Source organism: Octodon degus, unplaced genomic scaffold, assembly GCF_000260255.1.
Source record: "Octodon degus isolate 3935 unplaced genomic scaffold, OctDeg1.0 scaffold00004, whole genome shotgun sequence".
Classification (NCBI taxonomy): Eukaryota; Metazoa; Chordata; class Mammalia; order Rodentia; family Octodontidae; genus Octodon; species Octodon degus.
The window spans coordinates 31,841,747-31,853,627 of NW_004524580.1; the positions used below are offsets into that span (position 1 = coordinate 31,841,747).

The 11,881-nt window shown below is 52.1% G+C and overlaps 1 protein-coding gene across 1 annotated transcript; it reads right to left on the reverse strand.

Annotated features, from left to right (window-relative positions):
• Positions 1-444: 444 nt before the first annotated feature.
• Positions 445-6,073, reverse strand: CUNH12orf73 (chromosome unknown C12orf73 homolog). Its single transcript, XM_012515350.2, has 2 exons — positions 5,808-6,073; positions 445-860 (listed from the first exon to the last, which is right to left on the reverse strand). The coding sequence occupies exons 1-2, from the start codon at positions 5,913-5,915 to the stop codon at positions 765-767; spliced, it is 204 nt and encodes a 67-aa protein (XP_012370804.1). The 5' UTR covers positions 5,916-6,073; the 3' UTR covers positions 445-764.
• Positions 6,074-11,881: the final 5,808 nt, after the last annotated feature.

Here is an 11,881-nt window from a genome sequence, read left to right on the forward strand (position 1 = left end):
CCTGTGGCCTAGCATCTTGCTGCAGAGCTTTCCTGGTTCCAGGGGACCCCATCATCCAGTGTCCGGCCGCAACTCTCGGAGAGGTTCCTTCTCAGCTGCTCACCACTCTGCCACCCTGCCTGGAAGTTCTCTTTTGGGAAACTTTGAATTTCTCAGAATTAAAGAATTTCTGAAATGTGAAGGTTACAGACCCTTTGACTGTTATATAATTTTGTTATCTACATACTTCCAAAATAATTTAAAATTTTAAATAATTTCATTTATTACACTGCAGTGTTGTTGTTTTTTTTTGGGGGGGGGTTGGCAGAACTGGGGATTGAACTCAGGCCCTTGCACTTGCCAGGTAAGCGCTTATTCTACTGAGCCATCTCCCCAGCCCCTACACTTCAGTATGAACAGTACTTTCCAATATTTAGGGAAATATTAACTTAGACACTATACACATTCACTGCAAAAATCACTTTTTATTACGTTGATAGTTCCCACTTGCCATTAGAGGCAACCACACTCAGAGAAAGCAGCCAGGACTGTGACGGCAGGAGCCAACGGCAATGCCGCTTCACACGGTATCCAGCATCTTCCAGAGGACATTAAGAAGCTCGCCATATGCACTCGGGCAGTTTGCAAGAGCTACTGGTCAGACCGTAACACAAGCTCCCCCTACCAGTGAGCATCCCTGCAGCACGAGGGGCAACGCTGGGAGTCAGTGAGCTACAAAGCTGACTTGTGCGCAGGGCTCTTGGCACTGTCCTACGCTGCAGTTTCTACTGCTGAGAAACCCGAGGTTCATGTTTTTTCTCCTGTAGTCCCAAAAGCTCTGTTCTGAGTTCTCCAGGCTTTGGTGGAGTTTCAGGTATCGTCTACAAAAGAAACAGAAACGAAACAAAAAACTAAGATGCTAGTGCCCTAAGACTGGCACTCAGTCTTCCTGAGAGCCTATGGCTGACCAAAAGCCCATCACAGCCCGGGTTTGGGAGCCTACCCTCCCGGCGGGCGCTGGGGAAGCGCAGCGGCGTATGCAGGGCAGCCGGCAGTTCCGCCTGCCAGGAAGTGCCTGCTTTGCATACGGAGCAGTGAGCAAAAACTGCACAGCCTGGTCTTCAAGGAAGGTGCACAAGAGAGACGACTCTTCTTTGTAGTCATTTTATTGAAATATAATTTCCACACTGCACCATTTTCCCATTTTCAGTGTACAATGCAGAGCTGATTGTGGAGTTACAGGCCTGTAATTCCAGACACTGCGAGGCTGAAGCAGGAGGATTCTAAATTCACAGCCAGCCTGGACGTCCTGGAGACTTCATGAGACCCTGTCTCAGTATAAGACACAGATATGGAGCTGAAGATGGAACCCAGTATGAAGGATGTGGGTTCATTCTCAGTACTGCCAAAAAAAAGCATCCCTTTCAGGGCTGGGGACATAGCTCAGTGGCAGAGTGCTTGTTAAGTGACCGTGAAGTCCTGGGCTTGATCCCAAGCACCACACACAAGAAAAGCGCACAACTCAATGGTTGTTAGCATGATGCGTTCACGGAGCTGGGAGTCATTACAATACATTTCAGAACATTTTCACCAGCCCAGAAAGGAATCCCACCCCCATTAGCCTAACTCCATTCAGCCCTCCCTGCCGCCCCAGAACCTCGTCTCCACAGATTCATCTGTTCTGGGCATTGCTTTCTTTTGTTTTGTTTTTGCTCTAGACAGGTCTCAGCGAGTAGCCCAGGCTATCCGTGAGCTCCCCGAGCCCTCCTGCCTCAGCCCCGAGTGCTGGCGTTTCGAGCACGTGCACACCCGGCGTTCTGGTGTCTCACAGAAAGGGCAGCGTACAGTGTGTGGTCCTCTGTGACCAGGCTCTCTCCTGTAGCTTAATGTTTTTGAGGCTCAGCCGTGCTGCCACATGTCCCCATGCGTGTAAGTTCTTTCCCTGGCATAGGCACACCATGCTTTATTTATGCATTCATCAGCTAATGGGCGTCTGGATTATTTGAACCTTTTGGCTCCACCTTTATGTATAAACTTTCGGTAAGACACAGGTTTTGGTGGGGGTCAGGTACAAGGCTACAAGTGGAACTGCTGGACCCCACGCGATGCACAGGTGGCACCGCGGGCTTCCCACGGCAGCCACGCCTCCCTTCACTCCCAGCAGCGGCTCCAGTGCCTCCCTGTGTCTGACAGCTTTGCTGCTTGCTCTGCTGCAGCCACAACAGCGGGCAGGAAGTGTACCGCCCAGCGGCTTTGATTCCCTCTTCTCCGACGCCCTCTGATGCCAAGCGTCCTTTCCTGCGCTTATCGGCTGAGATGGTGATTTCTGAACAAGGACGGGCAGGAAGATGAGGGGGGCGTCTGTGCAGCTCCCCCAGAGTGCAGAAGCACAGGTAGAGACGCACACACAGGGCTGCACCTTCATCCCAGGGAAAGCAAGACTGACTGTCTTGTGTCCCTCAAGAAGCAGGAGAGGCCGAGGAAGGGCACCAGGTGTCTGGTGCCTCTAGGTGGGAAGACCCTGGAGAGTTCTTTGAAGAACGACTTGACCTGAGCCCCGTGAGGCGGCACATGTCTGTGTTCCCAGCACTCGGGAGGCTGAGGCAGGAGGATTGCCACAAATTCAAGGCCAGCCTGGGCTACATAATAAGTTCAAAGCAGCCTGAACTACAGAGCAAGCCCCTGCCTCAAACAAAGGGGGCGTGGTGCTTGCTGAGAAGGCAACGGAGGAAGGAGAGAGCAGAGGGCTAAAGGCGGAGGAGAAAGGAGACTGGCAGTGGCCTGCCCTGCGCAGCTGTAGAGGCAGGACACGCGGCCCTCACGCCAGCATCTGGTTCGGATGAACCCCATGGGCGCCCGGTGTGCGGTGAGAGCATCTGATGGCACCAGAGGTTCAGCCTAAGCGAGCTGGAAGAGCAGAGCCCCGGCCTAGGCTCCCAGGACAGCGGGAAACAGGCACCCTTCACAGCCGCCACAGCCGCCTCAGCCCTGAGCTCCACCCAAACCTTAGCTGTCAGACTACAAGGTTTTGTTACAAGCAAGAGCTGGAGCAGCAACAGGTGGGACAATTCCAAAGACCGGGGAAAGAACTGAAATTCTTTCTTTTTTGCAGAACTGGGGATGGAACTCGGGCCCTTGCGCTTGCCAGGCAGGCACTTATTCTACTGAGCTATCTCTCCAGCCCTCCATACGGGGATTGAACTCAGGACCTTGAGCTTGCCAGGCAGGCACTTAGGCAGCTATCTCCTGGCCCTAGAACTGAAATTCTTTTTTTACAGGAATAAGTTTTCTTTATTAGTCTGTTTGCAATACATAATAATTACATTCATCTTGGAGAATGGGCACATGCACATATTGTATCTTGATCATTTGAACTTCGCTTTATCTCCAGAATCTCCATGGTTCTTACCATCTCTTTTATTTTGCTCTATAAATTATTTATATTTTGGGTCTCTCATTGGAGAAACTATGTGACACTTAGCCTTCTGTGTCTGATTTATTCTTTCAACGTGAGAAAAGCATGTGGCACCCTTGCCTGGCCTCCCCTCCTGGCCTTTAAACGACCAGAGAGGCCCAGTCAGGCAGAGGGGGCCTGGACCTCCAGATGCCCGTTCTGCAGGCTGGGCATTCATTATGATGGGAGTTGAAGCAATAAGGCTCAGATGTGATGCCTTCCTTCCTTTGTAAGAAGTACTTAGGGCTGGCTGGGCCTTCTGCCACAGCGACCAGCAAAGAACAGTAGCCATGGCCCTCCGCTGTCCCACGGCCGTGGGCCTCGACGAGGGCCACAAGGTGATTAAGAATGTGAGCAAACCGAGGCACAGCCGCCTCACCAAACACCAAGTTTGTGCGGGACATGATCCCCAAGCTGTGCGGCTTCAGCCTCTATGAGTGCAGTGCCATGGAGCTGCGCTGGGTCTCCAAGGACAAACGTACCCTCAAGTTCATCAAGGGTGGGGATGCACATCCACGCCAAGAGGAAGCGTGAGTTGCTGAGCAACGTGCTGGCCGCCATGAGGAAGGCAGCTGCCAAGAAGGACTGAGCCCCTCTGGAATAAAGCTTTGCAGAAAGTTAAAAAGAAAGAAAGAAAGAAGAAGAATAAGTACTTAGGGCCGGCCAGATAGCTTAGTGGATTAAAGCACTTGCTTAAGCAGACACAGGGGTCGGGGTTCACTCCCCAGTGTGCCAAGCCAGCCCCGCCCCCAGGTCTTACTGAGAAGACTGGGCATGGTGGTACACACCCATAAGCCCTGTACTTGGGAAGCTGACAACAGGATGATCACTATGATGTGTACAGCGAGACCCTGTACCAAATAAAAAAAAAAAAAAAAAAAAAAGTGCTGGTGCCTCTGCTTTCATGAGCAAATTAAATGAACTATACTTCTTTTTTAAATATATATTTTTAATCTTTATTTATTTGGTACAGGGTCTCCCTACACAGCTCAGAGTTGTAGTGGCCCTCAGCCTCCCCAGCGCTGGGATTACAGGTGCACCACCACGCCCGGTTTCAGGGGCCAGCATGGCATGTGGTAGGTGGCAGTGATCAAATCTGGGTCCTTGCCCTTGCCAGTCAGGTGCTTAGACTGCTGAGCTCTCTCTCCAGCCCCTAAATAAACTATATTTCTAAGGAAAGTTCTTGTCACTCTGGGTCACCACTAAATGTCCCTGATGCTTCACTCCAGCGCTTAAAAGAGAAATAGCGCCAAGCAGTAAGCAGCAGCTTTGGCAGCCCAGAGAGGCTGTACAAAGACTACAACCACTTAATGCCAATGGGGGTGAGCAAGCGATGCCTGGAACTCATATACCATACGGGACATCTGCATCAGGAAGTATGGTGGGCGAGGGGGCACGAGGGTGTCTAGGGGTGCCCCGCCCTGGGGCCAATCCCTGGGTCACAAAGGCACAAAACAAAAACTACACAATGGTCTTAAAGGATACCACGGATACACGCAAATGTTTATTTACGCAGCTGTTCACAAAACAGGCAAGTGGCATCCAGATTTGTACGTGAACTATTTATGTGGGAGAAAAATACTCCGTGTATGTGTGCGTGTGTGTTCACACGCGCGCGCGTTCTGAACCTGCTTCCTCACTTGACAACAGGTTTAAACACCTCCACATTGCGGTGAAAATTAACTGAGATGAATAATTCCAGCACATCGCTGGTTCTGCCTACACGTCACCTGCCCGGGCGGAGTCCCGCAGAACGCGCCCGCGGGGCGACACCGGCCGGGCGACCCACTCCTGCACTTCGCGCCCCGCCCCCGCAACCTCCAGGTCCTAGCTCCGCGCGCTCCCCCGCACGGAGCCCGATTTCTCTCTCCCTAAACGCCTCTGCTCCCCGCACACAGCCACCGGCCCCCGGGGCCCGGCCAAGCGCTTTCCTAAGGGACTGGCACAGAAAAACGAGCCGACTGACGCGGCTCTCCGCGGGGTTTGCATTCCAGAGCAAAGACCAAGCAAAGCGGCTGCGCGGCGGCCCGCGCTCTTCGGCGCCGAGGACGGCGTCCGCCGCAGGGCCGAAGTCACAGCCAGAGCCGCACGCCGCGCGCCGCGCCCGGCCTCGCAGGGAGCCACTTCCGGCCCAGCCCGGAAGTCGGGAAAGGGAGCCAAGGGCGGCCCGGAGGGAACTACGGCTGGCACAGCTCAAGGGCCGCTCTGAGGCTGGGCTAGGCCAGCTGAGTGGGAGCCGCTCCCACGACACCGACGCGGCTCAGCCGCACGGCGGGAACGGCAAGGGCGGGGGCCGGGGGCAGCGAGGCCGCACCGCGGCGACCCGCGAGGCCGCCCCGGCCGCCGTGACCTGGCCCGGGCCCGCTCCACTCACCAGGTCCGGGCGGTAGTACCTGTGCACCACCTCGGCGCCCGCCAACATGGCCAGAAGGCTGGCCGCGAACATCTTCAGGTAGGTGGGCCAGGACACGCCCGCGGGCATGGTGGGGCCGCGGGAGCCAGCGGGAGAGGGAGGGTCCTCAGCTGCACCGGACCGCGAGAGCGAGGCGCTCGTGCCCTGACGGAGGGAAATGCTTGCGTACCGCGGCGGGCGGCGCAGGCGCACTCCCCTGGCCGGGCGGAAGTGGGGCTGGGGCTGGGGCTGGAGCCAAGGTCGGCTTCCGTCCAATTTTCACACCCCAGCCAGCCCCTCGTCGCTATTCCACCCTGTGCCGGGGCTTCCTTGGAAGGTGGGTTGTCACGGGCTCGAGTCTCGGGTGCTGCATCCGCTTGTCCGGTCGCGCACACAGAGGAAACCTTGCGCCTTTGCCACTCTTAGGGTGGAGTTTGACACTTAAGTGAGGTCACCCTGCGGAGAGCGAAGCTTAAAGCACGCACCTTCCTTGATCTTGGCGTCCTGTTATCTCGAATAGCGCCACGCCCAGACAGCCGCGCACTGGGCGATGCTGCCGCTGGAGAAGAGGACGCCAGACGTGGACATGATTAAGTACGTGGACTTTTATGCAGCGGGATGAGTTTTGTTCAGCAAGAAGATAGTTCAAGAACCGGCCAGATAGCTCACCGGATTAAATCCCCGGCGTATCATGCCGGCCCCGCCCCCGGGGCACGCTGAGTCCTCCACTGAGCCTATGTGTGGTGGGGCATGCCTGTAATTCCTGCACTTGGAAGCCTGAAAACAGGAGGAGGATCACTACAAGTCCCATCTGTGTAGTCAGACCCTGTACTAAATACATTTTTAAAAAAGGAAAAAAGTTAGTGCAAAAATGTAGCCAGGTGTGGTGACGCACGCCTGTAATCCCAACACTCGGGAGGCTGAGGCAGGAGGATCATTGTGAATTCGAGACCAGCCTGGGCTACAGAATACAAAGTGTGCTCAAGGCCAACCCGAGCTGCATAGTGAGATCCTGTCTCAAAAAGACAAAAAGTACTCTAAAGCATCAGTCTTTTATGTATAACACCAATCATGATACATTCATTTTTTTAACACTATGAGATGTTTGATACGTAATGCTTGCAGAGTGCAGGTCTGATGCAGTTTGCCCCCCACACATAGTGAAACATTCCCACAATGCACATAGTGAGCATACCCGTCATCCCCAAAGATTTCTTTGTGCTTTCTACTGCATCCCACACTGCTGCATTCTGGGGCGGCCCTCCTTGATCTGCTTTCTGTCACGTTTCCATATTGTAGAATGCTATATATAAATGGACTAGAACACTACCTACTGTTTTCTGAGATTCCTCCACCTCGTTGCGTGTATCACTAGTTCTCGCCCTTTCACTGCTGAGTGTACGCCGCCACAACTGGTGTAGCCACGTACCGGCTGTGCACGCCTTGGGTGTTTCCAGTTGGTCGATGGGAAGAAAGCTGCTGCCAACAGTATGAGTGAGGAAGCCTTGTGCAGAAGTCTTTCTGGAAACATGGGCGTCCTTGTCTACTAGGTACACAACTAAGAAATGAGCCCCTGCTGCGTGGGGCAGGGGTGTAGTACCAAACTGTTCCAGAGTAGCAGTTTCATATTCCCAGTAGCAATGTATGAGAGTCCCAATTCCTCTCATCTTCTCCAACACTTGCTCTGCTCATTTTCATTTTAACAATTCTAATAGGTAATAAATAATGTTTTATCACTTTGGTTTTAATTTGTATTTCTGTCGTAACTATGATTCAGGTGTCCATCTGTAAAAACAAAAAACACTTGCACCCATACCTTACACCATGTAAAGAAAACTGAGTAACACACGTTCATGTACTTACATTTGCTTTGTGAAGTATATGTTCAGATACCTTGCCCAGTTTTTTAAAGTTGGTTTTCTGACAAGATTTGCCTTTATTTCTTCCTCCAGTGTCTGACAGAATATACCAGTTAACGTAACAGCCTGGAACTTTCTTTGTGAACGTTTTAAACTCTGTAAATTCAGTTTCTTAAAATTACGAGGCCAGGGCTAGCAAGACAGCTCAGCGGACTAAGTGCCTGGTTAGGCACATGCAGGGACCAGGGTTTGATCCCCGGCATCACATGTCCCACCGATCTCTCTCCAGGGCACACCGAGCTGGGATCGAGTCCATGCATGGTGGTGTACACCTGTAATCCCAGCACTGGGGAGGCTGAAAACAGGATTATCACTATGAGTCCAAGCTGCGTAGTGAGGCCCTCTACCAAATACATTTAAAAGGGGGGTGGCTATTCAGGTTATCCATTTATGCTTCCATGAGCTGTTGTAATCTGTTCAAGAGATGTGTCCATTTTAATAAAATGATTGAGTTTATAGAAATAAAGCTCAAAATATTCCTTTATGCTTTTAAAAGTGTTATGTCATTTATTTCATCTTTTTTTTTTATTATATTTTAGGTTAGAGTCTCAGGGTGTTCAGGGCCTCACTACTAGATCAGACTCATAGTGATCCACCTGCTTACAGCCTCCCAAGATTACAGGTGTGCGCCACCATGCCCAGTCTCAATTGCCATCTTCTCAGCGTGTGGGCAGGGCCGGCACCACAGGCACAGGGATCAAACCCCTGGCCCCTGCGCCTGCTGGCAGGTGCTTTAATCCGCTGAGCTATTTGGCCGGCCCCTATCTTATCTTTAACTGCTTCAGTTATCTAAATTAATGTCTTTTTTCTGTTCAGCTTGACTAAAGGTTTATCAGTGTTTTTTGGTTGCTGCAGGGTCTCACTATGTAGTGGTGATCCTCCTCTTCAGCCTCCCCAGTGCTGAGATTACAGGCGAGCACCACTATGTCTGGACTCTGGCTGGCACTGCATGTGGCGCTGATGGAACCGTGATTGCCTAAGCGGGTGCTTTAGTCTGCTGAGCTATCTCACCTGGCCTTATCAGTTTTACTGATTTCTCAGTGTTCAAGCTTTGCTAGCATTGGTTTTCTTCTATCATTTTTAAAAAATGTATTTAGTACAGGGTCTCATTACACAGGTAAGAATCAGTAATCCTCCTGTTCTCAACCTCCCAAACACAGGGATTCCATGCACTATCACACCCAGACCCGTTTGCCTTCAAAGCATGCCCTGGAGAGGTGGGGCCAGCATGGCAGGCCAGGGATGGAACCCCAGTCCCTGTACCTGCTTAAGCAGGCTAATCCACTGAGCTTTCTGGCCAGCCCTGTTTCAGTTATTATTATTTTTTTAAATTGTATTTAGTACAGGGTCTACACAGAACAGACTCATAGTGATCCTTCCTATCTCTCAGCCTCCCAAGTGCTGGGATTACATGCACGCACCACCACGCCCAGTCTCAGTGCACCCCAGGATGGGCTGGCACAGCAGGCCGGGATCAGTGTTTCACGGGTTTTAACCCCGGTATTTCTTTCTTACTTCTGGTTTAATTTGTTAGATCTGTAGTTTAAGGTAGACGCTAAAGCCATTGATGTGAGACCTCCCTTTTAGCCTAATAGAGCCGTGTGGTGGTCTAAGTGTGTTTACTGTTTGCAGAAGAGCTCTCTAGGCTCTGAGTGCCCCTCTGCCTGAAGTCACTGTTCTTCACATGCTGCTTGGCCTCACGCAAACCCAAACTGCAGCCAGAACGCCCTGGCAGTGATCCTGACCCTGTCACATTTTGGCTGGCCTTGAACTCGCTGTATGGTGCTGGCTGACTTCACAGGGATCCTCCTGCCTCAGCTTCCAGATTGCTGGGATTTCAGGGGTGCACCCAGTCTAGTTTCTTTGTAACATGTACATAATAACAGCAGCTGCTTTGATGATTGTTTCTACACACTGGCTTAGCTAGGCACGCCACCCAGAACATTTCAGCCTGTCCACTTGGATAAAGTAGCTTGCCCTCCGTGGTGTGGGGGCTGAAGGTGTGAAGCCAGGAGAAGCCTGGAGTTCCCTGGAGCAGGAGGGAATTCCCCTTTGGACCTGAACTATGAAATGCACACAGTATTTATCCCTGTTTGTTCAGATGTTGGAACCTCTCACCGCTGTGATCGTGATGGACTAAGTAGGCCCTTGACAGGAGATTCAGTCCTGAGGGCATGGCCCTTCTAAGGAGGCCAGAGCTCCTCTTCTGTTCCCACACCAAGGGTGCAGCTGGACTGTATCCTCCCACCAGAGAGCAGGGCCTTGCCATGGCCCGAGCCCACCAGTGCCCCATGGTGGGCACCCAGCCTCCAGGCTGGGGGAGTTGAATTGTTAGGGCGTTTTGTCATGGCAGCTGAGTGGACCAAGGCGCAGTATCTGGCTCACAAGGCTGTCCTGGGGTTCCAGTGAATACATGCCAAGATCAGCGCAGCCCGGGGCACATGTTCAACAGGAAACACTGCTGCCATCAGCATGACCATGGGTTTTTTTTTTTTTTTTTTTTTTGGCGGAACCGGGGATTGAACTCAGATCCCTGCGTCTGCCAGTCAAGCGCTTAGCCTACTGAGCCATGACCATGGTTATTGATACCTCTGCTTTCCCATTCTCAGTGCTGTGAGCTGTTGATCCCCCGGGTCCCCATATTCAATAAGGACACTGGCAGCCCACTTGTGAACGAGAACCCAGTGTGAAAAGCCCTGTCCAAGATCCAACCATGTAGGCAAGATGTCCTAACATCAGCCAAGAAGGAAGCAAACCTAGGTTCCTCCAAGGGAGAGGCAACATCAGGGGGAGAGGGCAAGCAGGACAGTGACCGCCCTTCTGTTGGCCTGCTTGCACTCGCCCTGCCATACACAGCTTCTCAGAAGTGGAGGCACATTTAGGCCCTCTTCCCTGGGCTCTTTGGAGACGGCAGGTCACGTTTCTCTTCCACACTCCATTCAAGCTGCTGAGAGTGTGACAGGGAAGGCAGAGGCCACCTGGTTCCAATTGCACTGCCCTTCTCAGGACCAGTGTCCCACAAGCTTCCTTTCACAGCTCAGACTGAGCAGAGACCCCCGGAGGCCAGCACACCTTGTGGGAGGGGCCCTTGCTGCCCACGAGTGTGTGCAGCTCTCCTTGCGCAGCCCAATCGCCAGCAGCCTCTCTGTGCAGTAACCAAGGCAAACTGCCTGCTCTGGGAACTTTTGCAGGCTGTGGTCCCACGTCCTAACAAAACCAGAGGCTAGGACAAGCTTTTGTTTATTCACTGAGCAAACAGTCACTGGATACCCGTCTAACGGACATGGTATTCTTAAAGAGTTCTGTAACATTTTAAAATATTGTTCTGCCAGGTATGGTGTCAAACGCCTGTAATTCTAGCATAGAGAGGCTGAGGCAGGAGGATCACCATGAGTTTGAGGCCAGCCTGGCCTACATAGTGACTTCAAGGCCCATCTGAACTACATACCAAGACCTCTAAAAAAAAAAAACCCTCCAAAATTGTTTCATTTCTATTTCCAACAACGTAATACAAGTGAACCTACCTTTCTGTACTTATGAAAGGTCCTTCTTGGATCCTAAAGTAACTGACAAGGCACCAGCCTTCACCCAGGTGCCATGAGCCAGAAGGGCTTGGGTTTACCCACTGGCACTCTGGGGCAGGCTCAGACACAGCCTCTTTTTTTCATCATGTAAACGAGAGACACTGAAATGCTTGTCTCTGAAGTTATCTGATGAAGTCCTTGCACAAACACCCGTGACACAAGTTGATCATTGATGAAACAACACCCACTGTAGGCCGGGTATGGTGGCGCATCGCTTAACACCAGCACTGTGGAGGCTGATGCTGGAGGACCCCAAGACTGGTAATCCCCCACTCCCACCTGGGCAAGTTAGTGGCCTGTCTCTAAGTAAAGGGTGGAGATGTAGGCCAGTGGTACTGTCCATGGGGTTCAATACCCCAGAACCACAAAACCTACCCCTCAACCCCACTGTAAGCGCCATGAGAAATGACAGTGGGGTCTGTCGGCCAGGTAATGCAAGTCTTGAATGGTCGGGCATCGTGGACTCCAAACGTTAATACGTTCGCACACCCGCGGTAGAGCACACTGGAGTAACGTAAGGCTCCGGATTGTAACCATCACCCTTTCGCACTTC